Genomic DNA, 24,606 nt, shown 5'->3' on the forward strand with positions numbered 1-24,606 from the left:
CAACAGGCACATTAAGCCTCATGTCCAGACTGCCTGGGCTCGGGCCTGCCCCCTTCCCTGTGACAGCTATCCTGGCGGCTACGTAGGCCCCCAGTGTGGAGTTGCCCCCATTCCTGACTTCCATGCACACAGACAGTCTGTCATCGAAGCCTCTTCTGGCCCCTCCTCTGGGAAATAGGGGCTTGGCAACATTCCGCTACAGTTCTAGGCTTTGCACACGGAACTCAAGTTTGCACTTGGAGACAGTGGCAGAAGTTGATACTTAAGCACTTCTCTAAGTCAAAATATTTGGCAATGGGGATTTTTAAAAACTAAAATTCCTAAATTCGTGTGAACCCCTGCTCCCCCTGGGTGTAGATGTGGCACAGGGAGGGGAGGAGGAATATGGCCACACAGGAGCGTCCCAGGAAGCCCCGGCCCTAGCCCTGTCTCTGGCTCCTGCAGGCTAGGGGACCCTGGGGCATGGCCTCTGGCCCTCGGGTCCCTAGGCCACTCTACGACCAGCAGTGGAGAGCAGAATGGGAGCCAAGGGCTTCCTCTACCAAAGTCCTTGGCAGTCCTGCGTCAGCCCCCAGGGCAGCCCGTCGCTAGCCTGGAGCTGGGCCTACTCACACCTGCTCACACACTGAGCTCTTGTCCAATAAAACAAGGCCTCAAAGCCTCCAGACCTCAGTGATCACACAGCCCAGCCTCACTCTGTAGAGACTGCCAAGCATGTCAGCAAGGGCGGTTGGCATCAGAGTCCCTGCCTATCACACGCCATCAAGTGTGATCACTTTGTGAACCACCGAGAGGGGCTGGGGAGCCACCCTCCAATGAGGGGCCCTCTGGGCACACCCCTGCTCCTCTGGTCTGGGGTCCCCCAGGAGCACAAGCCCCAGCACGAGTCGGGGGTAGGGGGGGACAGTGGCCAGCTTACCGGACTTGTCCTTCTGAATGGCCTTGTCCTCGAAGTAGCAGAACATCACCTGGAAACGGTCTGGGTCGGTGGAGCGCAGCACCCTGAGGGAGAGAGCGGTCACGGCTGGGAGGGCAGTGGTGCCTCGGACACCTCCTCCAGAAGGCCCTGCACACACAGGACTTCCCCTGTGGCCAGAGCAGCCAGCGGGGGTCAGCAGAGCAGCGAGAAGCCAGCCACACTGGGGCCCACGGGCCCCCAGCCTCCTCTGCTGGGTGCTGTAGGGGTTTAGATGTTGTGTGTGACCCGTGTGACAGACCACAGCACACCTGACATGGCTGGTGAGTGTCTGTGCATAGAACCGTGCGGGATACTTCCCAAGAACTAAACTAATTCACATGACCCGACATTTGTAATGAGGAGGTCCACCCTCTTCCAGTGATGATCTCATTGGGCCCGGAGGCAGCCACAGGGGGAAAGGCTCAAGGCGGCCCAGCCCAGCACCGGCCAAGACGCTGCCCAAGTCATGCCAATGCTGGAGCAACCACCTGGCCCAGTGAGTCTGGTGAGTCTGTGACCTCCACTGGGAACCAGGAGCATGACTGGCGACAAGGGGTAGGAAGATGTAAATCAGAGGTCAGGAAAAATGGGCGGATAACCAGAGGGTGTAACAGTGGCTGGGGCCCCCTTCATGGACGTCTGTGAGCAGAGGCCTGGTGACCTCTCAATGGCTGTGCCAGAATGGGCACTTTGGCTGGGGGCAGGAGGAGCCTGAGGTCCTTCTAGCTATGGACAGCCAGGTGCAAGCTCACTACCACAGATGGTTCTTGACTGAGGGCACTGGGAAAGCGCAGGGAGGCCTGAGATGATCCTGCCCCTCAGGTCTCCATGCCAGGAAGGAGGGTCCCTCCTCAGGGAGGCTGGAAAGGGGACCCTGGACCACCATAGGGTCCATAGGGGCAGGGCTCCCTTCCAGCTCTGGGGCTGCAGCAGTTACAGAAGTGAAGGGGGCTCTTTGTCCCTGCTCTGAGAGGCTTCCAACAATGGCTTTAGGTTTTCTGCAGGTTGCCTGCCATTTTTTCTTCTGAGGAGTATGCCAAATGTGCCAGGGTGACCACGTCACTCTCTTCTGCACCAGCTGCTCACTGCGGGAGGTGATGCCCAGGTGGCCAGAGCCTGGCCTGGCCAGGCTGACCTCTCTGCCCACTGCCATGCGTCACACTGTCCATCTCTGGCAAACGGATGTTGTAGCAGCAATTTAGATGTGAAGATCTTTCCCACCCATTAATAGGCCATGTGACCTGCTCACGTTACAGGAAGCCTAAGTCACATGTGGTGGAAGGAGCCATCGAGATAGTCAGAACTGAACAGGCTGACTTCGCTGCACTGTTTGTTCTGGGGTTTGAGAGGGTTTGGGATGGCGAGGCTCCAGGCTGTGAGATCTGGTTCTGTGGGGTCTGAATAAACGGTGTGCTTCTTCTACCTTCTATGTGGAGAGCCTCGGATACTTTGTGAGACAGAACCATGTGGGCATTTTGACAATGATCACCTACACTGGTATTACTGCCTTGCTGTTACACCAGTCTCCAGGCTCCTCTGAGCGGGGTGGGGCTGAGGCAGGGGCAGCTGAGAGTCCCCTCCCCCATCCTCAGGCTGCCCGGGAGCACTCGGCTGGGATCCCTCCTCTGCCTCACCAATACCTTATTTTGTGCCTAACTGATTTGTACCCAGGGACCGCTGCGTTAGACTGCTAGCGTCCCGGAGGTCAGGCCGGGCTGGCCGGAGTTTCCACCTCCAAACTCACGGGCACAGACCTGCATATGGAGCCAGAGACACTGAGTTCTGCACATATATGGCACATAGAGCTTCGAGGGAGGTAGAGGGTCCTGGGGGGATACAAGGCCAAGGGCTCCTGAGGCAATGCGCCATTTGGTCATGAGGCCCAAGTCTCTGAGAAGTGGTGTGGGGCCGCAGGCAACCATTCTCACAAGCCCCCTGTGAGGCTGACAGGACACGGGTCCTTGACCTCGCTGGACAGATGAGGCCTTGGGGCCAGAGCTGGGTCTGAGCCCAAGAACCATGCACCCTCCTCCGCTTCCCCCACCCCTGGCACCTCTGGGAGTGGCTCTAGGCGGGGCCCGGGACAAACGCACCTCATGTACTCCAGGCGGTAGACAGACAGCAGGTAGGTGGACATGGCGAAGTCCAGCTTGTTGATGAGCGCGGACACTTCTGGGGGAGGGTCCAGCAGATTGCTAATGGTGCTGCGGAGCTCGTTCAGTTCAGCCTGAGAAGACAAAACCAAGCCCTTTACCAGTGGCTACTCCCACACAAGGGTAGCCCCTCCACTAAAGCTGATGGCAACTTGTCTACCATCACTCTGGTGTTCATGCAGCTGGTGTATATCAGAGGCAAGGCCTGACTTCCTCAGGTCCACTAGACCATGCTCAGTACTACTGCTCCATTTAATGGATGTGAAAACTGAGCCTAGACACCAAGCACCAGAGTTCTGGCCTCTGGGCCCAGCTTGGTAGCCCCTTCATGGCCAGAGTCAGCAGACCTGAGATCAGCCCCAGTGCTGGTACGCTGCCCCTGCCCCCTGCTTCCGAATCAGTGAGAGGAAGGGGGTAGGGATGATTGCTCAGGCTTCACCCAAGGCCACCCCGCACCAGGTGTCCATGTTGAGCCCGGGGGCTGGCCCTCACCGGAGTGACGGTATCGTTCTTCATGGCAGAGTTGTACTGAAGGACAGACCGCAGGGGCTCCTTGCTGGGGAATGTGAGCAGGGGGGACTTGGTGGCTATTTCACAGACGCCCTCGTACCACTCCTCGGGCCACAGGCCTGCACATACAAAAAGGGACAAGAGAACACCTGTCCAGGGGTATTTGGTGTGGTCCAGCCCAGCCCAACCCAGCCCTGCCTGGCCCAACCCAGCCCAGCCCAGTGCTTGACCTAAGGGCTCAGTCAGCAGGGCAAGCACAGGCTGGCAGCTCCTGCCCCCCTTCCCAGGCCAGCTTCTCTACCTGCTCCAAGATCGCTTGCTGGAGAAATGAAGAAGCCCCAGCACCAGCAGGGCTGACTGTGTTCACCCACACTGAAGCCTGGCCAGGCGGAGCAATGGCCACTGGGAAAAGCAACTGCCCAAAGCTGGCTGCTACATTATGGACTATGGCCTGCACCAGAAGGAGCAGGACCCATCCAAGTGAAATCATGGGTCATCCTTTAATTGTGGAAAGCCTGACATGAGCATTTGAGGCTCACCAGGCAGGGTCAGGGTTAATCACACTCCTTTCAGATGCCAGACATGCTAGAGCAAGCCCTCTTCCAGCCCAGCCCTGGTTCCTGCAGGCCCAGGGTGTTCACACTCAAGAACACCGAAATTCCTTCATCTGAGCCCACCTTTCCATCATTCCCTAAGCCCACACAAGCCCTCAGTGCCACCCCAGGCACTGCCGCAGCTGGGGTGCGATCTTAGCCTCTTCGGGACTCATTTCAAGTCCACACTACTGTCTCTGCTCCAGGCCCTGGTTTCTCTGTCCATCACCGCTCATGCCTCACCAAGCTCCCAATCAGGGACTAGAGGAAATCCCCAAATCACCCTGACTGGGTCCCCTACAAACCGACATGATCTCAGCTCAACTGGGTGGCAATCCTCCTCCTTGTCCCCCATCAATCTCCTCAAGCGTCCTGGCCCTCCCCTCGACCCTGGCCCTCTCAGCAAAGACCATACTTTGTACTTCTCTAAAAATGGTGGCCATTCACAGAGAACTCCCTCAAGCCACCCTCTCCCTCCTCGCCTTCCATGCTCCTGAAGTCACACCCTGACATCTCCTCCTTCAGGCCAGGCTCTGGGAAATGCGGCCTTTCCCCTCACCAAGGCCAAGCCTGTGACACGCGTTCTCCACGACATTCCCTCCCCTTTTCTGCAGAAGTCACCCCCATTGTCTTTGTCTTCAGTCTCGCCTGGATTATTGGTTCCTTCTCTATTCCTACCAAGTCTCACCCAGCCTTAAACGACATTGCTAGGTCCTGTCATCCCCATGAGCTAGCTTCCCCCCGTTCCTGGTGAGACTCTGAAAAAGTCATCTACACCGGCACCCTCTCTCCTAAACCCTCTGTGCCCTCCTGGGCTCCACCTCATCACTCAGATGAAACTGCTTTCCCTAGTTACCAGGGATCGTTTACTTGAAAACCCTCTTCTCCGTCCCCATCCTTCTTGACCTCTGTTCAGCCTCTGACCCCTGTCCATCACCCTCCCTTCCGAAAGGAAGGAAGCAGAAATACTCTGTCCTCTCTGCATGGTCAGGACCCCCCTCACCCCGCACACCGGTTCTCCTCCCTGGCTGACCACTCCTTCTCTGTCTCTTTGCTGGCTCCTCCTCCAGATCACTCTCTGACCACAGGCGTCCCTCAGGCTCTCTCCTGGGCCCTCTGCTCTTCCCTTCTCCCTCTATGCCACTTTGCAGGCTGATCTCATCAGTTCCCATAGATTCAGTGACCATCTCTACAAAGATGGCCCCCGGATGGGATAATCCAGCCCCAGGCTCCCTCTCAGGCTTTACTCCTGTGACACCAGTTGCCTGCTGGCGCCTCAGACTCACCATGGCCAACACAGAACTCCGTATTTTGGCCCAAATGCTCCCCTACTCCAAAATGACAGGCCCATCCTCTGACCACTGGCTGCCACATAAGGAGAGCCCTCCATCATGCCCTGGGGAGTTTGACGCATGCCTCAGAGCAGAGGAGAGGTGAGCTGAGGAAAGGCTGGTCTCTGGACACCTCAGCACAAAAGAGATGAATGAACCCCAGGGGCCCATCTCTGCCCTAAAACCGGATCCATTTCCTCTAGCAGGCTTGAAGGGTCTCACCCAGGCTGTTGGGACAGCAGTTTTGGGGTCACGGGGCAGGACAGCTCCCCACTCCATGGCCAGATAAAGGCAAGGATGACCCCCAAATGTATGTCCACTCTTTAACAGGGCTTACGGAATAGCCCCAGTGGGTCAATCTGCCAGCTCCTGTTGCTGCCAGCACGTGGGGGGCAGGAGATGGTAGGTTCCTAGGCTCCCAACAGAGACCCCTCTAGAATCTAGGCTCAGTGTCAGAAAATGTCACCTCCTGAAACAGAAGCTACTGGAAAAAAACACCTGCTGAGCAATTGTGGGAAGCTACAATGCAAAAGCTGGCATCCAGAGCTTCCAAATCTCACGGAGAAGGTAAAGGAGCTGCGGGCTAATGTCGAACGGTGGAGCTGCTAGATGGCGCTGCAGTGGACAGAGCGCCAGGCCTGGAGTCAGGAAGACTTGAGTTCAAATCCAGTCTCAGACACTTCCTAGCTGAGTGACCCTGGACAAGTCACTTCACCCTGTTTGCCTTAGTTTCCTCATATGTAAAATGAGCTGGAGAAGGAATGGCAAACTGCTCCAGTATCTTTGCCAAGAAAACGCCAAATAGAATCATGGAGAGTCAGACATGACCGAAATGACTGAACCATGACAATGTCTGACAGAACATGGTCACAACCTAAGGCTAGGGCTCTGTGTAGCATCTATGGGACATGAATCCCAGACTCAGAACGTGCCCCATCCTGCCAGGGGCACCTGGAGCATGGGAAGGCATGACCAAGCTCCAGAATGTGCTCCCTCCTCCCCCAATAGCCCCGCCCACCTGGAAGGAGAGAGGACTTTGTGCATGTGAGCCCCGGAGGTGCGCTACTGTCTACTACAGACCCATCTGCCTCTGTAGATCAATCAAGCTGGCAAAATCTGGTTGATCACTCTGTCTGGTGAGCTTGGAGAGTGGGCTGGTGTGGGCTTGCCAGACTAAAGATCTGCCCCCTTTGTGAAACGTAGGGCCACCCTCCGGACCCAGGCCAAGGTGGGGAAGGGTCCACAGGGCTCTGTCCACAACACCCACCAGCTCACAACAAAAGACGAGGCTTCCCGAGCAGAAGTAGTGTGCTCAGATCTTTCAAAAAGACACTTGGGAAGTAAAGCATCTACCAAAATTCACATCCTATGGAGAATGAGTCACCTTGGAAGAAACATGCCCCTCCGTGTCCAAACTCATGCTCGCCTGAGGCCAAATCTGCCCACAGGTGTCGGACCTGAGGACCCCACCCCCCGCCCAAAACCAATGCACATCTCCCTACCTGAGCCTTCCACAGCAAATCCCATGAGCACCGAATAGAGCCAGAAATCCCGGAAGAGCTTCTGAAGTCTCGGCTTGGCCTTCTTGATGGGGAGCAAGCGTCTTGTGAGCTAATGGGACGAGGACAGAGAGAACCAGACTAAGAGGGTTCAGAAAACCTGGCCACAGCATGACCTTGCTGTCTAAAATGTGGAGATGGCCCTGGAACATAGTAATGCCATGGGGGTAGGGGGAAACGTGGGTGCCACACTTCTCGTGGCCCCTCTACCAACCGCAGGTGGTCATTTCTGATCATAGAGGGGTCTGGTCACAAGAGACAAAGGGGTTTCTTTGCCTGGAGTCCCCCAGCTCGTATGGGTCAGAGGTTCTTCCTGACCCCCTCCCAGATACAAGGGCCCCTCCACTGGACTTTGCTCACTCTGCCTTGAGGCCTCTCAGGGGAGCGATTGCTAGCAGCTGGTTCAGATGTCAATAAGAAGGGACCCTCGGCTCAGAGGGCTGGTATCCTCAGCCCCCTGAGGCACCTGACACAGAGGTCCAGACACTCAGCACTGGAAGAAGCTGCGTGGGGCATCCAGTCCTAGTCCCTCATTTTACAGACAGGGAATTCAGCTGGCCCAGGCCTCCACACGTGACAGGGGGCAGAGGTCGGACGTCCAGTCTGCCTCCAAACCCAGTTTTCTCCCCACTGCTCCATGCCGGATCTGATAATACTTGGTGAACTGGACAGAAAAGGGGTGGGATGCGGGACCAGCAGCAGCAGGGCCTCCAGGCTGTGCGTCGTCACCTGGTGCTCTGCCAGAGAGACTGACCCGGGCACAGCGGCCTCCTTCTGTGGCTATCACACGGATGATTTCCCCAAACAATACAAAAGAAACCTTGCCTTGGGAATCCCAGGCCAGAGAGGCTCTACAGTTGCCAACCCCAGAATGGCAGAGCTGGGGCGCCTTCAAGAGTACTGGGTCCAACCATCAGACACTGAGGACAGTTGAGGAGGAAGCGGACACTGCCACAGCCCTTGGGCAGGGTCTCTGGACATGCAGCTGCAGCGGTCCCTCCCCAGCCCTTCCCTCAGAGTAGATCCCTAGGTGGCCCATGGCTCTCGACTGTCTGGGCTCTGGCGTAGCTTGGTGAGCCTGGGCAAACTGCCTTCCTCAGTGGGCCCGAGTGCTTTTGAAGTCCTCTCTGGCTGAGGCACCTGCCTTTGAGGAGGTGTTCCTGGCAGCAAGTGTACCGTGACCCTAAGATTTCAAGCACGCTTCAGGGGGTCAGCAGGACAAAAGGGGAGTTGGAACAAGGGCAGCAGCAGCTGGCACAATCTCCTGAGAGCGCCGCTCTGTTCAGTAGCTATGACCTGAGCACCTTGGATGTGCACGGCCTGGCTTGGGTGCTGTCAGGGATGCAAAGGGCAGCAGCAGGGCGTCTGGCAGACAGGGAGAGGAGGCGGCTCGGTTCTACGGCCACGGCCAAGGCTTTTAACCTAGCTAGACCTCAGCTGTTTCACCTGCTGAACGGGGGATGCTGATCTCTGAAAAATCACCTCCCCATCTTTCACAAGTGTGATGAGGGCACAATCAATCCATGAGCATTTATTAAGTGCCAGGCCCTGCGGTAAGTACAAAAACAAACTGCTCCTGCCCGCCAGGTGCTCACTATCCACTGGGGAAAACAATAACACACACACACACACACACACACACACACACACACACACACACCATACAGGGAGCATGGAGATACAAAGTCATGTATCCCAGTTGGGGTTTTTTTGGCAAAGGTACTAGAGCAGTTTGCCATTTCCTTCTCCGGCTCATTTTATAGATGAGGAAACTGAGGCAAACAGGGTGAAATGACTTTCCAGGGTCACATAGCTAGAAAGTGTCAGAAGCTAAATTTGAACTCAGTGTGGCGCCATCTAGCTGCCCAAGATACAAAGTTAAATACATGATCACTGGTAGATGCAGAGGGAAGAAGCAGATGGCCTCCCTAAGAGTTGGCACTGAAGCCCAGCTCTGAAGGAGGGCAAGGATGCCAAGGGGAGGTGAGGAGGGAGGGCATCCCAGGCAGGGGGCACAGCCTAGGCAAAGGCACAGAGACACAAGGAACAGTTTCTAAGAAGGCCTGTTGGCTGGAGACAGTCTGGGAAGGGCTTTAAATGCCAACGAGAAGATGCTTTGAAAACATAAAGACTCCAAATGTTGAGTGTCCAAATGTCAACTGTTCCCACACTGAGTAAGACCTGGCCCAGAGCCTGTAACCCCTCCATTTAGGGAAAGAGAGGCCCCAAGAGTAGTGACTTGGGCAGGGTCCCACAGTCACTAAGTGCAGAGCAGGGCCAGGGCTCCAGAACAGGCCTCTTAGCACAAACTTTGCAGCAGGCCAAGGGAGGCCAGGCAAACATCCAGAATCCTGGGCCTTCCAAACATTCCGTGCAGGACAGTCTCCTATCCTGTGCAGCAGCCCCAGGGCAAACACAGGGGGAGGGTGTTTTCTGCTGACAAAGGCAGTTCAGAGGTGTTTGATTTGGATCCTATTTACCTTGGAAAATATGCACCAGCCTGGCCCCAAAGTTCACATTTGCCAGCACTGGTCACCGGAGGCTGCAGATCTCCTCAGCTCCAGGCACCAAGGGAAGGCTGGTTCCCACCCTTGGCCTGAACCTTCTCTGCTCAGATAGGCTTGTCTTCTTCAGTCCCGGGTATGTATTCCACACCTACTACGTGCTCTAAGGGGGGAGGCGGGGGGCTAGGGTCAAAGCGTGCTACCCGTGGAAGGAGCATTTGACCCTCACTGTCATCTGGACACCTCCTTCCTCTTGGGAGGGCAGGACGGCGGGAGGATGCAGAAGGAGGCCCGGACCCAGCTCACCAGAGCTGCATTCCCATGCAGCCCCTTCTGTCCCCTTTCTGGTAAATGCAGGCCTTGGACCGGGCACTGTCCCCTTCCCCGGGCCTCAGTTTCCCCATCTTGCTGGAGGGTGGTGTTTCAGGCTGGGACACATTATGGGGTAGGCAGCACAGAACCCGCTACAGGAGAGCCAGAAGGACCTCAGCAGCCATCGAGCCTGACATTAACAGTTTGTGTAGTCTTGGCAGGAGGATGGTGGGCTTAGGCCAGAGACTGGACTGGACAGTCCTGGGGAAAGGGATGGCCCCTGAGGACAGCACTAGGAGAAAAGAGGAGGTTATAAAGAGGCCAACAGAGGCAAGAGAGCAGAAGGGCTTTGGAATGAGGGCTCCCCAAAGCTGGAGGAACTGCCCTCCCTGCAGACCTTCAGCATCCAAGGCCCCTTCCCCTGCCGAGATTCTGCCAATATCTGGGCTGGATGATCTAGTGAAGTGCAGTCACAAATGGGGGCCAGGCGTACGTGACCTTGGGCAAGTCACTACCCTGATCTGGGTCGGAGGTTTTCATCTGCAAAAGAAGCCCAGCAGAGCAGATGAAAACGGCTAAGGGCCTTCCCAGTCCTCCATCTGGCCCTGAAGCCAGGCCTCCAGAATCTAAGCTCACACCCTCCAGGCCCTTTTGTACAACAAATAAGGAAGATACTATTCTCATCAGGAGATGGATCATTGGGTTTTCCCATAACCCAAAGCCCATTTACTATTTCTTAGAGACGTTTGGTTAGAGGTCTGCTGCTGGATTACAAAGTCAGAACTGGCCATGGGGGTTGGTATCCAGGCCCCCAACACTCGGTTCCTTCAAAAGTATAGGCTCTCTTTAAAACAGCTCTCGGGTTCCCTGTTCTGAAAACAAATGTTGCTGACAGTTGCTCAGCCCAGGAATAAGGATTAAGAAGTCTCGAAATTCCATTCCATGCTGGAGGGATGAACAATTTCCTGGGGTTGGGGTGGGGGGTGGGGACGTTCTAATCTCTGTGGTGGATGGAGGGAGCCCTTCTGGACTCTGCCCAGCTGGGCCATGGACAATGGGCTGATGGGGCTAACTGCAGCCTGGCCTCCGAGAAGCGCAGCCCAGTCCCTGCTGGAGGGAGATAGCAGCGGCCACAGGCCTGTATGTGTCCTTTTCTGTTTCCTCTTTGGTGGGTCTCGCTAAGCCCTAGTTCACTCGGATCACCTAGGGTACCTCAGGTGGGGAACAGGGGCACACAGCAAGTGCTAAATAAAGGCTCTAGCTATTCAGTCACTCCACCTGTCCAGGCCTGGATGCCTTTTGCTGTCAAATGAGGGAATGAGCCCTGCCTTGCCTTCCTCAGAAATCTGAATCTCAAATGAAAGGATCCATATAAAGTGCTTTCCTGGAAAACTGTAGGGACCATCAGACAAGCAGGTTCCTTTGGGTGACTGTATTTTTCTCATTCTTAGGGCCTTACCTCTAGCCTTCCCTGAGAAGTCTGGCTTCCCACAAGGCCAGATGCAGAGATGGAGGGGCTCCCAAGTATTCCCATCCAACCCCTACCTTTTCCAAAGGACTAAAGGCCAGCGGCTTTGCCTCAGGGCACCCAGCTACCAGGTGGCCCAGTGGGAATTTGGACCAGGGCCTCTGGCCTCTAATCTGATGCCTTCTTTTACTTGGTAAATGGGACTTTGGCAAATTTACCATGAAGCAATTTCCTCATTCACTTCCTTCTTCTGTGGCTTTTAATGTTTCGGGTTCACTGGCCAGAAATGAGGTTGAGCTGTAATTAGAAAATGAGCTTAATGCAAATCACTCCCATTTCTGCAGTGCTTTTCTCATGGACCCATTATTAGCCTCTTTTATAAGGAAACTGAGGCTCCCAAGCTCGCACAGCTAAGTGGCTACTGGGCCTGCTCCTCGAAGGATGAGGTGGGACCTACATTGCTTTATTTGGTTAATACAGACCTATCTGGGCCTAGTATAGCGTTAAGTCAAGCAGTCTGTAACCTACCGCTCAAGGAAAAGCCAAACGAGAATAGTCAAGTACAAGTTCTGGCCAGGGGAGAAAGGAGCCTGAGGAGGAGACCAGAGGTAGCAGTGCTGGAGCCCCTGCCTCAGTATCCCCTCCATGACTACTTGGCACAACCAGAGAAGCGGCAGGCAGCAGCAGCCCAGGACCCCACCCCAGCGGGCTCCTCCCAACCAGGAGTACAATGCCTTCGGAGGCAGAGGGGCCCAGGAGGAAGGATGGCCTTGATTCTGATGCTCACTACCTGCCTGTTTCCTCAACTGCCAAAAATGGGGGTGCTTTCAGCAGCACCTCCTTCCAGGGGTTCTGGGCTCTACAAACGCTAAATCATGAGATAAATCAAAGCCATTATTTTCCTGAGATGTCTGTTCTCTGGCCCAGGGCCTAATTCCCCAGAGGAGCCAGGTGGTATGTGTGTGGGGGGATGAGGATCTCATAGCTAGGGCCAGGGTGGCTCACTGGGTCTGTTCTCCTGGAGATCCTGAGCTGAGGCAAACAGAGGAGGCTGAGAGGTTATCTAAATTCTATACCCGCTCGTGCCCCAAGGGAAGTGAAGTCCCAAGAAGATTGAAGATTGTGTGTGTGTGTGTGTGTGTGTGTGTGTGTGTACGGAAATGTTTGGACGAAGGATGGAAGGAATCCTGAGCTGAAGCCCATGTAGGTGAGAGCGTGGGGGCTGGGGCTGAGGGAGGGGCAGCCAACTTGGAGGTGATCACCCTCTCTATACTGAAGCATGCGCACTTTGACCAGAAATCCGGACCTGGCCCTAATTCTGGACAATACTGAATACAGCATCCCCTCCTCCTCCCCCGGTGTGTTGTGCTTAGGTGAGCAGCCCACCTAAGCACAACACACCGGGGGAGGAGGAGGGGATGCTGTGGGCATGCAAAAGGAAAAGAGGACTATTCCGAGGAGGGCGCCGGGGCTGGCAAAAGGCAAACCTTTTAAAGGCAGGCCACAGTGAAGCAATTTAGCACAGAGGCAAAGAGCCCCGGGCCTGAAGGACATCCATCCCAGCCCTGTTACGCACAGCCTATAGAACACATATTGATTCACTTGGGTGTCCAGCCCAGGGGCCTAAAGTAAAAGTGCTTTGAGGTTTGTGGGGGGAGCTGGAGGGTAATATGAGGCTGTGTGTGCTGAACTTGAGTGCCGTGACCTGTGCTGGTGGAAAGGTGGCTGCACCTCCCTGGAATCCTTCCCTCTTCAGAGCAGGAGCTGCTAAAACCAACCTGGCAGGGCTCTGGTATCATCGAATTTAATGGCTCCAGAGTTCCAAGGGCAGAGACAGTCCAGTGAGGGGACACAGGGGGGAGGCGTTTTCTCCTTAACATATCCAGGAGGGCTGCCTCTTTGCTCAGCCAGTGAAAAGCACCCTTGGGTCATGAACACTGATCAAGCAGCTGAAGTGGGCAAGGTCCTGAGCGAGACTCTGGCTGGTCAAAGGGAGGAGAAGGTCTCAGTGAGCAGACTTGCTGTGACCAAAGATCTCCTGCACTGTTGGCCAGCCAGTCCATGGCTGCTCCTTCACGGTCGGATGCAGTCTGTACTTGAATTCTGTCTAGCTTGGCAAGGGATGCCCTGTTAGCACAGCCTCTGAGAACCCAAGGTTACCTCATGCCATGGTGAAGTATAGGTGTGCATAGAGGAAGGCATTAGTAGAAAATGGGGAAGCAGCATGGTACCACGGAAAGTGTGCCAGGCTCCAACCCAGGCTCTGCTTAGGGGACTGGCAGAGGCCTCAGTTTCCCTATCCAGCCTGCTCAGCCCTCCAGCACCAAGCCTACTGCCCTGGACCTATTTTTATGCAAAGGTCCACTAAAATGCTAATGGATTCATTTTCCTTTCCAATGGCAGGGTCTCAGAATGAAACTCGGGCTCCACCTCTTCCTCCTTTCTTTAGTCACATCATTTGTGTCTGGGAAGAACAAAGAGCCTGTGGGTCTCGCAGAGAATGGGGGGAGACCCTTGTCAGCCAAAGGGAGGTGGGGGCAACCAGACCCCACAAACCTAAGCATGCCTCTCCTGCCCGCTGACTTCCACAAGGAGAACACGGTGACCAACGACCTGTTTGTGGAAGAGGAGGAGGAGGGGGACTATTTGGACCTGGAGAAGATCTTCAGTGAGGATGACGACTACATTGACATCATCGACGCCGTCCCCGCCCCAGACCCAGAGGCCCAGCCTGGAAACGTCCTGGAGCTGTTCCAAGGCAAGAGTCGAATCCAGCGCCTCAACATTCTCAATGCCAAGTTTGCTTTCAACCTGTACAGGACCATGAAGGAGGCAGATGACCCCACCAGCAACATCCTCCTGGCGCCCGTGGGCATCTCGACGGCCATGGGCATGATCTCCCTGGGCCTGAGGGGAGGCACACATGAGCAGGTCCACTCCGCCTTGTATTTCAAGGACTTTGTGAACGCCAGCAGCAAATACGAGACTCAGACCGTGCACAACCTCTTCCGCAAGCTGACCCATCGCCTCTTCAGGAGGAATTTTGGCTACACTCTGCGGTCAGTGAATGACCTTTACATTCAAAGGCAAATTCCCATCCTAGAGGACTTCAAAAATAAGATGAAGGAGTATTACTTTGCTGAGGCCCAGCCTGCAGACTTCTCGGAGCCTGCTTTCATCGGCAAAGCCAATGACCATATTCTGAAGGTCACCAAGGGCCTGATCAAGGATGCCCTGGTGAATATAGACCCAGTGACACAGATGATGATTCTGAACTGCATTTACTTTAAAGGTAAGGCAGGAGAAGGACTTCCTCTCGCTCTTTCGGTACGTGGGGGGCAGAGGGTGGGGTGTGGACTGAGTGGGGATCGGGCCGTGATGGAGTGATCTTCATCCACTCCAAGAGGAAAATGAGCCTTTGGTTATGAAATTAACAATAATGAGGTGGTACAGTACAGGGACTAGAGGGTCAGCCTTGGACTGGGAGAGACCTGGGCCGTTGGCCTCTCCTGGCCGTGTGACCGTGGGTAAGATGCTTCTCCTTTCACTGACCTCTCAATGATTCTCACAGACAACCAGTGAGTCACACTGCCCCGTAGTGGGGGGTTGTCCTCACTCTATGTGCCTGCAGGAGCCCCATGCTCAGATATTTAAGAGCTGGAGGCTCAGAGAGGTTAATTTTTAAGGTAACTCATTTTTTAATTAATAAGCCTTTCCTTTCTCACTCTCCAATCTGCCCCTACTCCATTACTGATGGAAACACAAACAAAAAAGTCCTTGTTAAAAATAGTCAGGAAAAACCAATTCTCTTCACTGGTTGTACCCCAACTGCCTGTCTCCCCTTGAGTCCATCCATGGCCTATCAGGAGGCAGGGGACCCTCTGGATCATGGGTCTTCTGGAATCATCGCTGCTACTGCCTCAATCAGAACTCCTTACATCTTTCCAAGCTGTTTGTCCTTTAGATGTTTTTGTTAGTGTATAAATCGTTCTCCTGGTTCTACTCCCTTCCCTCTGCATCAGTTCATCAAAGTCTTTCAGGGTTTTTTCTGAAACTCCTCCTTCATCCTTTTCTGCAGCACAATAGTATCCGTCACATTCATATCCCCATGCCAAGTGATGGGCACCTCTTGGTTTCAGAAGAGCAGCTATAGATGTCTCTTTACATACATAGGCCCTCTCCCCTTTTCTTTGTTCTCTTTGGGAGCAGGCGTGGTAGTGGTATGTCTAGGTCAGAGGGGGTACACAATGCAGCGACTTTTAGGGGCACAGTTCTAGGCTACTTTCCGAAATGCCTGGGCCGGCTCACATTCACAGGCTCCCAGAAGGTTGTCATTTTCCTTTTTTGCAAATATAGGCAATCCGACAGAAGTGAGGTGGTACCGCAGAGTGGTTTAAAACTGCATTTCTCTAATCATGAGTGACTTGAGGAATTCTTCCATCTGGCTGCTGATAGCCAAGCTTTCCTCCTCTGAAAACTGCCTGCTAAGGTCCTTTGATTATCGATGAGTTGGGGAGTGGCTCTTACTTAGACAGATTATGTGATCTGCTCATGTTATGGCTCATCAGCATCTTCGAGAATGTGAAGTCAGGTGTCCTGGCTGAAATGCCAGAGTTGCTGAAGGCAAAACTCGATTATCTCCTAGGGCATGGACGCTGAGTAGTGAAAGAGGGCTAAGGGTGGAAGCTAAGTGACCACGACTCAGGAGACACTTTGTGAGGCGGTGAGCTTTCTATAACAAGATCTCTAATCCTCCCAACTGCTCTGTGAGGTTGTGGTACCAGGAAGACAACCCCCTCCACAGAGGAGGAGCCTCCAGGGGCAGCAGGCAGGGGCCAAAGCCGGCCCTCAGGCCCAGGACCACTTCCTGGTGTTGGGAGGCCAGGCCAGTGGCATGCTAGAAGGTCCAAGGCAGAGGCATTGCTGGGCACAGCCTGAAGCTGCCCTTTCAATGAACAGCAACGGAGAAGGAACATGTAGGCATCGGGGTCTGTGTGCTGGGGGCAGGGAGCCAGGCATTTTAGTGCTCCACGGGAAATTGAAGGGGAAGGTTCAGTTGACTGGTGCCTCCTCCTTGGTGTTTGAAAGCCCGAATCCTTGGGGGATTAGTGCAGTGTGTGTGGCCAGTCTCCAGGGCAGGTGCTGGGTAAGGGTCCAAGTCTGTGCTGCTCCAAAGTCTGCCCACAGAGCCAGAGAAGGAAATAGCCCCACTGTGAGCTGCCTATTGGATAAAATAGCAACTGAACTTCCTTCTGCCTTCCATCCCTGGAAAGGGGTGTAGCGGACAGCTGGGAATGAGCCTGCCCAGAGCAGGACAGCAGCTTGGGAGGTCCCAATTCGGGAAGCCAGGCTTCATGCTGCGACCCCAAGAATCACTACACCCGAGCGTGAGTGTAGAGCATGGGCATGAACCTCTTAAAACAGGAAAGCTGGTGTCTGTGCAAACCGAGGGCACGCACAGCATCAGGACCCTCACAGGGCAGCACTGGCCAACAAAGCTGGGTCCCCGAGGTAGGGGGAGGTGCAGCCTTAGGGGACAAGGACATCTTGAGGGGTCCCCTACCTACCTCCCTACCGCTGAGTAACAGGGGAGCTAAGTGACCCAGGCTAGAGCAATCAATGATGTCACAGGCACTGCCCAGCGAGCTGGAGGGACAGTCCAGGAAGACCTAGGTTCAAGTAGCACTTCTGGTACTGACTGACTGAGAGACCCTGGACAACGCACTTGGCTCCCAGGGCCCTGAGGGGACTTAGGACCTTTCACTTCAGGTTGGTGGCCCAGAGACAATCACCTCCCCACTGTGGGAAGCTGTGCCCCTCCTCTTAATGCAGTCTGAGGTCATCAGAGGTTTTTTGGCTGCCACATCCCCGCCATTAGCTTGTGGTCTACTGAAACCCCCAGTTCTTTTTCAGAACAAACTGCCATCAAATGACTAAATGTCATCTTATTGGCTTTAATGAGCCCAATGCTCGGCCTATCCTATTGAGGCCTGCTTGGATACTGATGTTGCCGCCCAAGGGTATTTCTCACATTTCCTATTGCTTTGAGTAAGTCTCAATTTTGTTGGTTGGTCACAGGGAGAGATTAAAGGGTTCTATGCTAGCATCCCCCAGAATGCCAGCCTGGCCAATCACCCTCATTTAAGGAGAAGAAACCTTAGGCTCTGGGAGGGGGAGGGACTTGCCCAGGGTCACACAGGCTGGCAGAAGCAGACCCGCTGTGCAGGCTTCCCGATGCCCAGGTTCCCTTGGCATTTCCAAATAATCTCCTGAGACTTCTCCAACAGCCCCTTTCTTATTGAATTCACAGGTACCTGGGTGAACAAATTCCCAGTGGAAATGACCCACAATTCCAATTTCCGCCTGAATGAGAGAGAGGTGGTCAAGGTTCCCATGATGCAGACCAAAGGCAACTTCCTTGTGGCCAATGACCAGGAGCTGGACTGTGATGTGCTGCAGCTGCAGTACGTGGGGGACATCAGCATGCTGATTGTGGTGCCTCACAAGCTGGCGGGCATGAGGGCACTCGAGGCCCAGCTCAGCCCGCGGGCAGTGGAGAGATGGCAGAAAAGCATGACCAACAGGTAGGGGCACCATGCAGTCTGTGAGGGGGCAGCGTCTGGGTGAGTGGGCTTCCCTCCCCACAAAGTTCTGGGGATTTACAGTGTTAGGAGGACTCCCCAGAACCCAATCCATGAGCCTGGCACTGGGCCACACACTGAGGCTGCCAAGAGGCTTCATCTTCCTTCAATGCCCTGTGGACGCGTGGCAGGGAGGGTCGTGCTGGGGCCACGAGCTCCAGTGGGCAGGGCCTCACAAACAGGCCCAGAGCAGCTGCACTCTGAGGGGGCTTTCTGAGGGAATGGGGGATGAGCCGCCGAGTCACACCAAGGACACCACACCAAGGCCTCTAAAGGGTGGCAATCAGCACCGGCAGAGGGAGTAGCCACACCAGTAAACCAGGCATCCTTAAATCTGAGGTACGCTAAAGATAAAAAGGAAGGAACAGCAGACAGCAGCGAGATGGTGCCTGTTGTGGAGTGGGAAGGGCCTGGCCCCAAAGCTGCCTCCAGCTCCAAGCAGCTCTGGGTGGGGGGGGGGGGGAGGGTTGGGGGGCGGGGTTGGACAATCACTTGCAGCCCCATCGGCTCTCAAGGGCTCTGGGAGCTGAGCCTGGGCCCATCTCCACTGGGGATGGGGCACTTTCCTCACTGGGGACCTCCAACATGTACAAAATGTCCTATTTGGTCCAAAGCAATATTGGAATTGATGGACAGAGTAAGCAGAGTCTCACTGCCCCGTCGGTGCTAGAGGCCGTAGGTTAGGAGGGCCCCTGGCAACGCTGACCCTGGAGCAGAGGATTCTTGATGCGGGGTGGGGGGGTCATTTCAATGACCAGTCATTAAGCAGTTACTATGCACAGAGCACTGAGTGCAAGGTAAACAAAGATGAAGGTCTCTGCTCTCAAGAGAGGGGCAGCACGACAGTGTAGAACAGCGGACAGAGCCACGCTGGGAGTCACAAAGATCTGGGTTCCAGACATGCCTCAGTCTCATCCTAATGGGCCACACTGGACACTCCCCTCCCCTCCAAGCAATCTCTAAACCCGAAGATTCCAGAGGAGTGGCTATGTGCATGGCTCAAGGGAATTTTTACAGTAGAAGCTCTCCAAGAGTGCCACCCCCCCCAAAAAAAACCCCTACACGGACAAAAATAACTATGATACTTAATTTAAAAAATATCGACAGTCAGATTGCTGCTGGCTGGTCCAGTATGGAAAATGGAAGAACAAGCATTTGGCTCCAAGAGAGTTCTGCCCCCGCCGGTGCCTCTCAGGTTTCTGTCCTGAGTGGAAGTGGGTGTGATGTTGCTGTAAAAACATCCACCACCAGATGGATGGGGATGGAAGGGAAGGAAGGAGGAGAGGCCTTGACGAGAAGTCTCGAAGGCCCCGGTGGGACAGAGACAGAACGCTGAGCAGACTCAGGGATGAAAGGGCACTAACAGAAGGACTGGGGAGGACACGGAAATAAAATGTATTCGAAAGGAAGAAGAAACAGGCCTGTCCCCAAAGGTACTTCAGAGAAGGGAAGGCAATGCTGCGTATCACAGGATATCTGACATTCCCCACTGGATTCAAAGAATCCCAGTATTTTGGAGATGAAAGAAGACTTCACCCCATCCACACCCATCTTACAGATGGGGAAACTGAGCCCCAGGAAGATGTGATGTGCCCAAGGTTGTTCCTCCCCCACCCCCACCCCAAAGGGAGTGGGTAAGAGGCAAAGATGAAGCTCCAGGTCAGGTCCTCACTCCCCAGACTGCACTGATCATGCACATCGTCATCATGACCGGTCCCTGTCACCTAGAGAGCCGGGAGCCTCCGCCCACCTCTTCTAAAGGGTCTGCTGGCATGGTTCTTTCTTGGAAAGCTCAGCGTCTTTCTCCTCCTCCTCTCCTTCTCTCTGGGCTTCACTTGCGGGCTTCCATCATGGTGGAAGGTGGCAGCAGCTTGGAGTATTTCCCACTGGTGCCTCCTTTCCCTTCCCCAGATCAGGCTGGTGGCAGGTGCTTCCTGCTCTTCCCCTCTCAATGACCAGAGAATTTGCCCCCAAACACCATTTTTATCACGTGCTTGCTATCACATTTAGGGTTCGCTCACCCCCTATGGCCTACCAGAAAAAGCCCAAACTCCTCCTTAACTCGGGCTCTTCCTCTATCTGCTCTTCCTCTTCCAGTCTGCTGCCTGCCATCAGTCCTGCAAACACACCCTGCTCCTGTCCATTTCTGGGTCTGGCCCCTGATGTCTCCCACCCACCAAACAGCTTCTGCCTTAGCTCTTTCACCTGTCTGGTTCAAGGCCCATCTCTCTCCCCTCTGACCTCCTCCACCCCCCAGCCTGCGTCTCACAAGGTAGGAAGGAGTAACAGCGGGCTAGGGGACCGTCTCAGGACTCTTCCCATCTCAGCTCCACCAACCGGACGAAGAGGATCTTCCTATACTGCTGCTGCTTGGAGAAAGCCCTTCCTCAAACACTTCCTTTAACCCTCCCAATGGCTCAATCGTCCCCTTCGTCCAGAGAAAACAGACACGGAGAGAAAACGAACCGACCAGAGAAACTTAGATGTCTGAGGCAGGATTGGAACCCAAGCCTTCTGGCCTCCAAGCTTCGTGGGCTATCCAGGAAGGCAGTTTAGAATTACCACATCATGTGAATGGGGCGAAGGTGGGGCTAGATCTATGACTGCTCAGGGGAGCTGGGGGCCAGGAGGCAGCCCCATCTTGCAGGGCAGGCTGGCACTTTCTCCCGCAGCTCCTTGGAGCACAGGGTTGTACCCATGCGGGCCAGCCAGGGCTCTATCCCCTGAACCACACTATCTTTGAGTCACATGAATAATTTTACTAAAAGTCCAAAAGACTTTTAGTGGGCTTAAGAAAAACACAAAACACCAACTTCCTAGAGGCAAGAAACCTGAGTTCAAAGTAGGCCTCAAACCAGCCGCAAGACCCTGGACAAGTCGGTTCTCTCATCTGTAAAATGGTATAATAATAGCCCGCCCTACCAGGGCTGTTGTGAGGATCAAATGATATAAAAGTTTGTAACCTGTAAGCACCCTTAGAAGGGCCAGTTATAGGCAGTGAATTAACTGAAGGAGGATGAGGAAGTACTGCTCTGGGCCTCCCTGCTGGGCCAGCTGGTACCCCCCCATCTTCTGCTCTGGGCCTCCCTGCTGGGCCAGCCAGTGGCCCCCCCCCCCCGTCCTGTTCTAGGCCTCCCTGCCGGGCCAGCCAGTGGCCCCCGTCTTCTGCTATGGGCCTCCCTGCCAGGCCAGCTGGTGGCCCCCCCCCCCCCGTTCTGTTCTGGGCCTCCCTGCTGGGCCAGCCAGTGCCCCCCCCCCCCGTTCTGTTCTAGGCCTCCCTGCCGGGCCAGCCAGTGGCCCCCGTCTTCTGCTATGGGCCTCCCTGCCAGGCCAGCTGGTGGCCCCCCCTGTTCTGTTCTAGGCCTCCCTGCCGGGCCAGCCGGTGCCCCACCCTCCATTCTGCTCTGGGCCTCCCTGCTGGGCCAGCCGGTGGTCCCCCCTGTTCTGTTCTGGGCCTCCCTGCCGGGTCAGCCGGTGGCCCCCCTTTCTGCTCTGGGCCTCCCTGCCGGGTCAGCCGGTGGCCCCCCTTTCTGCTCTGGGCCTCCCTGCCGGGCCAGCCGGTGGCCCCCACCCCCCGTTCTGTTCTGGGCCTCCCTGCTGGGCCAGCCGGTGGCCCCCACTGCTAAGCAGGCAGCCCCTCTGCAGCATCCCCAACACAAAATCATGCAGCTCTGCTTACAGATCCCAGGGATGGGGAAGAACGCTGAGGCCTCCCAAGCCTCTTGGTCTAGGCAAGGTTTCCCTGGCAGTGAGCTGGAGTCACAGAAGCACACACACATATACATATAGGATAGATATTGATTGACTTGGGGGCTGCCATGGAGGAATGGAGAGAAGCTGACGGAGAGCCAAGAAGGCAGGCGTTCAGATGTGCCACATCCTGGCTGGGCCTCCCTGAGTGACATACAGCCTCTCAGTGCTCTGTTTGGGGGGAGCTGGGTGACTCAGTGGATAGAGCACTGGGCCTGGAGGCAGGAAGACCTGAGTTCAAACCCAGCTGTAGCTGTGTGACCCTGGGCAAGTCACTTAATCCTGTTTGCCTCAGTTTCCCCATCTGTAAAATGAGCTGGAATAGGAAAAAAAACGCTCCAGTATCTCTGCCAAGAACACCCCAAACGGGGGCACAGAGAGTCATACTTACATGAGTGAAAAATGACCAAACAACAAAAGGCCTGCTGTGGAAGGAGTTCCCTCGCCTGGGAGTTCCTTCTACCAACCAAACCGCACTCAGGCCCTAGTCACTGTGTGGTGAACCATGAAATGCCGCAGGATCAATGAGGCTTGTGCAAAGAGACCTTAGGGATCGTTTAGCACGGCCCCTCATTTGACGGAGAGGAAAGGGGTGCAGAAAAGGGACGCAGACAGAGCGTAAGAACAGAGTGGGCTCTGACCCTGGCCCCAGGGTTCTCCCCCTGTACTGTGCTGCCCTTCGGGACCATCTGGCCCGACACGCTCGTTTTCCGGGGAGGGCACGGGTTCTGTCCCAGGCCGCACAGCTTTGGCAGATTTTCCGCAGGTGCGTTTCTCACCCGTGGCAGTCCCAGAAGCCAGCACTTCTGAGGTCACCCCTCCTGTACGAGCTGCTGTGATGACACCACATTCCTTTTCCCCTCTCTGAGCAGAACCCGTGAGGTACGCCTGCCGAGGTTCAAGCTGGAGAAGAACTACAACCTCGTGGACGCCCTGAAGTCGATGGGCATCACTGAGCTGTTTGATCACAACGGGGACTTCTCTGGGATATCCGATCAAAAACTCGTCATTGACTTGGTAATCGCACTCTCTCCTGGCCCATAGCCCCTAACAGTCTGCTGACTCTCCTCTGTCCCTCCTTCAGTCCCCCCAACCTGACTCAGCTCTGCTGAGACGTGGCCTGCCCCCCGTGCTCTGCCTCAGTGGCCACGCCAGCAGGCAGTGCCGCACAGCAGAGACGTGGCAGAGGGTGGGAGAAGCTGCCTGCCCAAGGAGCCTGGGGTGGAGGGTGGAGACGCTCCATGAGCACGTGGGTATCATAGTCCCTGTAGACCGCTCCAAACCAAGGGCTCTGCCTACTCCTCTTAGGCAGGGGATTAAGAGATGCTCTCTCCTTTCCAAACAGTTCAAGCACCAAGGCACCATCACAGTGAACGAGGAGGGTACCCAGGCTGCCGCTGTGACCACCGTGGGCTTCATGCCCCTCTCCACGCAAGTTCGATTCACCGTCGATCGTCCTTTCCTATTCCTCATTTATGAGCACCGCACCAGCTGTCTGCTGTTCATGGGCCGTGTTTCCAACCCCAGCAAGTCTTAAGAGGTGGAGGCTGGGGCTCCCGTCTGATCCTGTCATAATGACCTTTTTGTTACAACAACACCCAAAGGGAATCTGTTAGCAGTGCCACTTTCATAATCCACCATGGCCCCTGAATGCACGGGCCAGGTCTCATGAAAGAAATCACAAGTCATGGGAATTCTCTGGGAATCACTTTGTGTAGCAAACAGTCCTGAGTCTAGAGAAGCTGTGTGCGCCTGCGTGTGCAGTCAATGAATACATTAAAAGTGTCCTTAAGGAGCTGACCATCTGATTTCCTGTTCCTTTAGTGCTGCGGCCTCACGCAAGGCAATTCCTGGGCCCTTCTGTCCATTCTACGTCACCCTCAGCCCTTTGGTTCCTCTGCTCTCTTGTGGCCTCCAGCCATGCCGAAAGGGCTAGCAGCCTGTCCCCATGATGATGGCCCCGTTATGAGGCCTTGCTGCAAAGCACGGGCTGGGGCGCACAGGACCACAGGTCCCCCTCTAGGCACCAATAAATATAGACTACTTTTAACCTGTGTCTCTCACCTTTCTCTCCCCTGATAGAAGCCCATTAAATGCTAATGTACAACCAACAGTAAAGCAGCCAGACCCCTCTGATCTGAGAGGCCAGGATAAGGATCCCAGTCAGCCACATTTCTACGGCCCTGCAGGATTCACCGGCAGCCCCGGAAGGACGGGCAACGTGGCTCCTCCCTCGCAGGATGGTAGACTGAGAACTGGCAGGGCCCTGGAGGTCTTCATGGCCATCTGGCCCTGAAGTGTGACATGGGTGGTGGGATGGCATGGGCCACCCTGTTAGGCCAGGGAGGGAGAAAGAGAGGCTGGTCTGCTTGCCTGACTGTTCTACAGCAGGAGTGTTAAACCTGTGCCTGCAAAACTTAGACCCTGCTGGTATCCTGGCTGAGCTTTCTACAAAATCCTTGAGATGTAGCTGAGCACAGAATCCCAGGCAGCACCCGGACAAACAGGGAACATCAGAGGCCAGAGTACCTGAATGCCACACACTTGCAGGAGCGGCCGCTGGGTCTAAGGACGGCACTGTTCAGCGTTTCCTGCCGCCTCAGGTGTACCGAGGGAGAGCAGTGGGTTTCTGCACCGTGCAGGGCAAGGGTCTCAACCATGTGGCAGATGTTCAGTTACATGGCACAGTGAGCCTGAGGGGAGGCACCCATTGGTCAGCTGAGGCTCAGAGGTGGTGATTAGGAAGTAGGGGCCCAGTCCTGTTCTCTTTGCTCTCCTTTCTGGGCTCTGGAGCAGAGAACCACAGCCAGGGCACCTTTTCTTGCCT

The 24,606-nt window shown here is 55.1% G+C and overlaps 2 protein-coding genes across 4 annotated transcripts in view; one reads left to right on the forward strand and one right to left on the reverse strand.

The window, feature by feature from the left end:
• The window catches only part of PI4KA (phosphatidylinositol 4-kinase alpha), a 135,794-nt gene that overhangs the window by 62,148 nt on the left and 49,040 nt on the right, over positions 1-24,606 (reverse strand). For all 3 annotated transcript variants that reach the window (XM_036758604.1, XM_036758592.1, XM_036758599.1), the window contains exons 20-23: positions 7,048-7,156; positions 3,604-3,740; positions 3,052-3,185; positions 920-1,002 (exon numbers count right to left, since the gene is read on the reverse strand). In XM_036758604.1, the coding sequence (XP_036614499.1) occupies positions 920-1,002; positions 3,052-3,185; positions 3,604-3,740; positions 7,048-7,156 (463 nt within the window). The remainder of the gene's footprint in view (positions 1-919; positions 1,003-3,051; positions 3,186-3,603; positions 3,741-7,047; positions 7,157-24,606) is intronic.
• On the forward strand, positions 9,618-23,829 carry SERPIND1 (serpin family D member 1). The gene is made up of 5 exons (XM_036758628.1): positions 9,618-9,744; positions 13,792-14,680; positions 17,699-17,972; positions 22,652-22,796; positions 23,125-23,829. Exons 2-5 carry the CDS (start codon positions 13,801-13,803, stop codon positions 23,314-23,316), a joined length of 1,491 nt encoding a protein of 496 aa, XP_036614523.1. The 5' UTR covers positions 9,618-9,744; positions 13,792-13,800; the 3' UTR covers positions 23,317-23,829.

The sequence above is a fragment of the Trichosurus vulpecula genome, chromosome 1 (assembly GCF_011100635.1).
Source record: "Trichosurus vulpecula isolate mTriVul1 chromosome 1, mTriVul1.pri, whole genome shotgun sequence".
NCBI lineage: Eukaryota > Metazoa > Chordata > Mammalia > Diprotodontia > Phalangeridae > Trichosurus > Trichosurus vulpecula.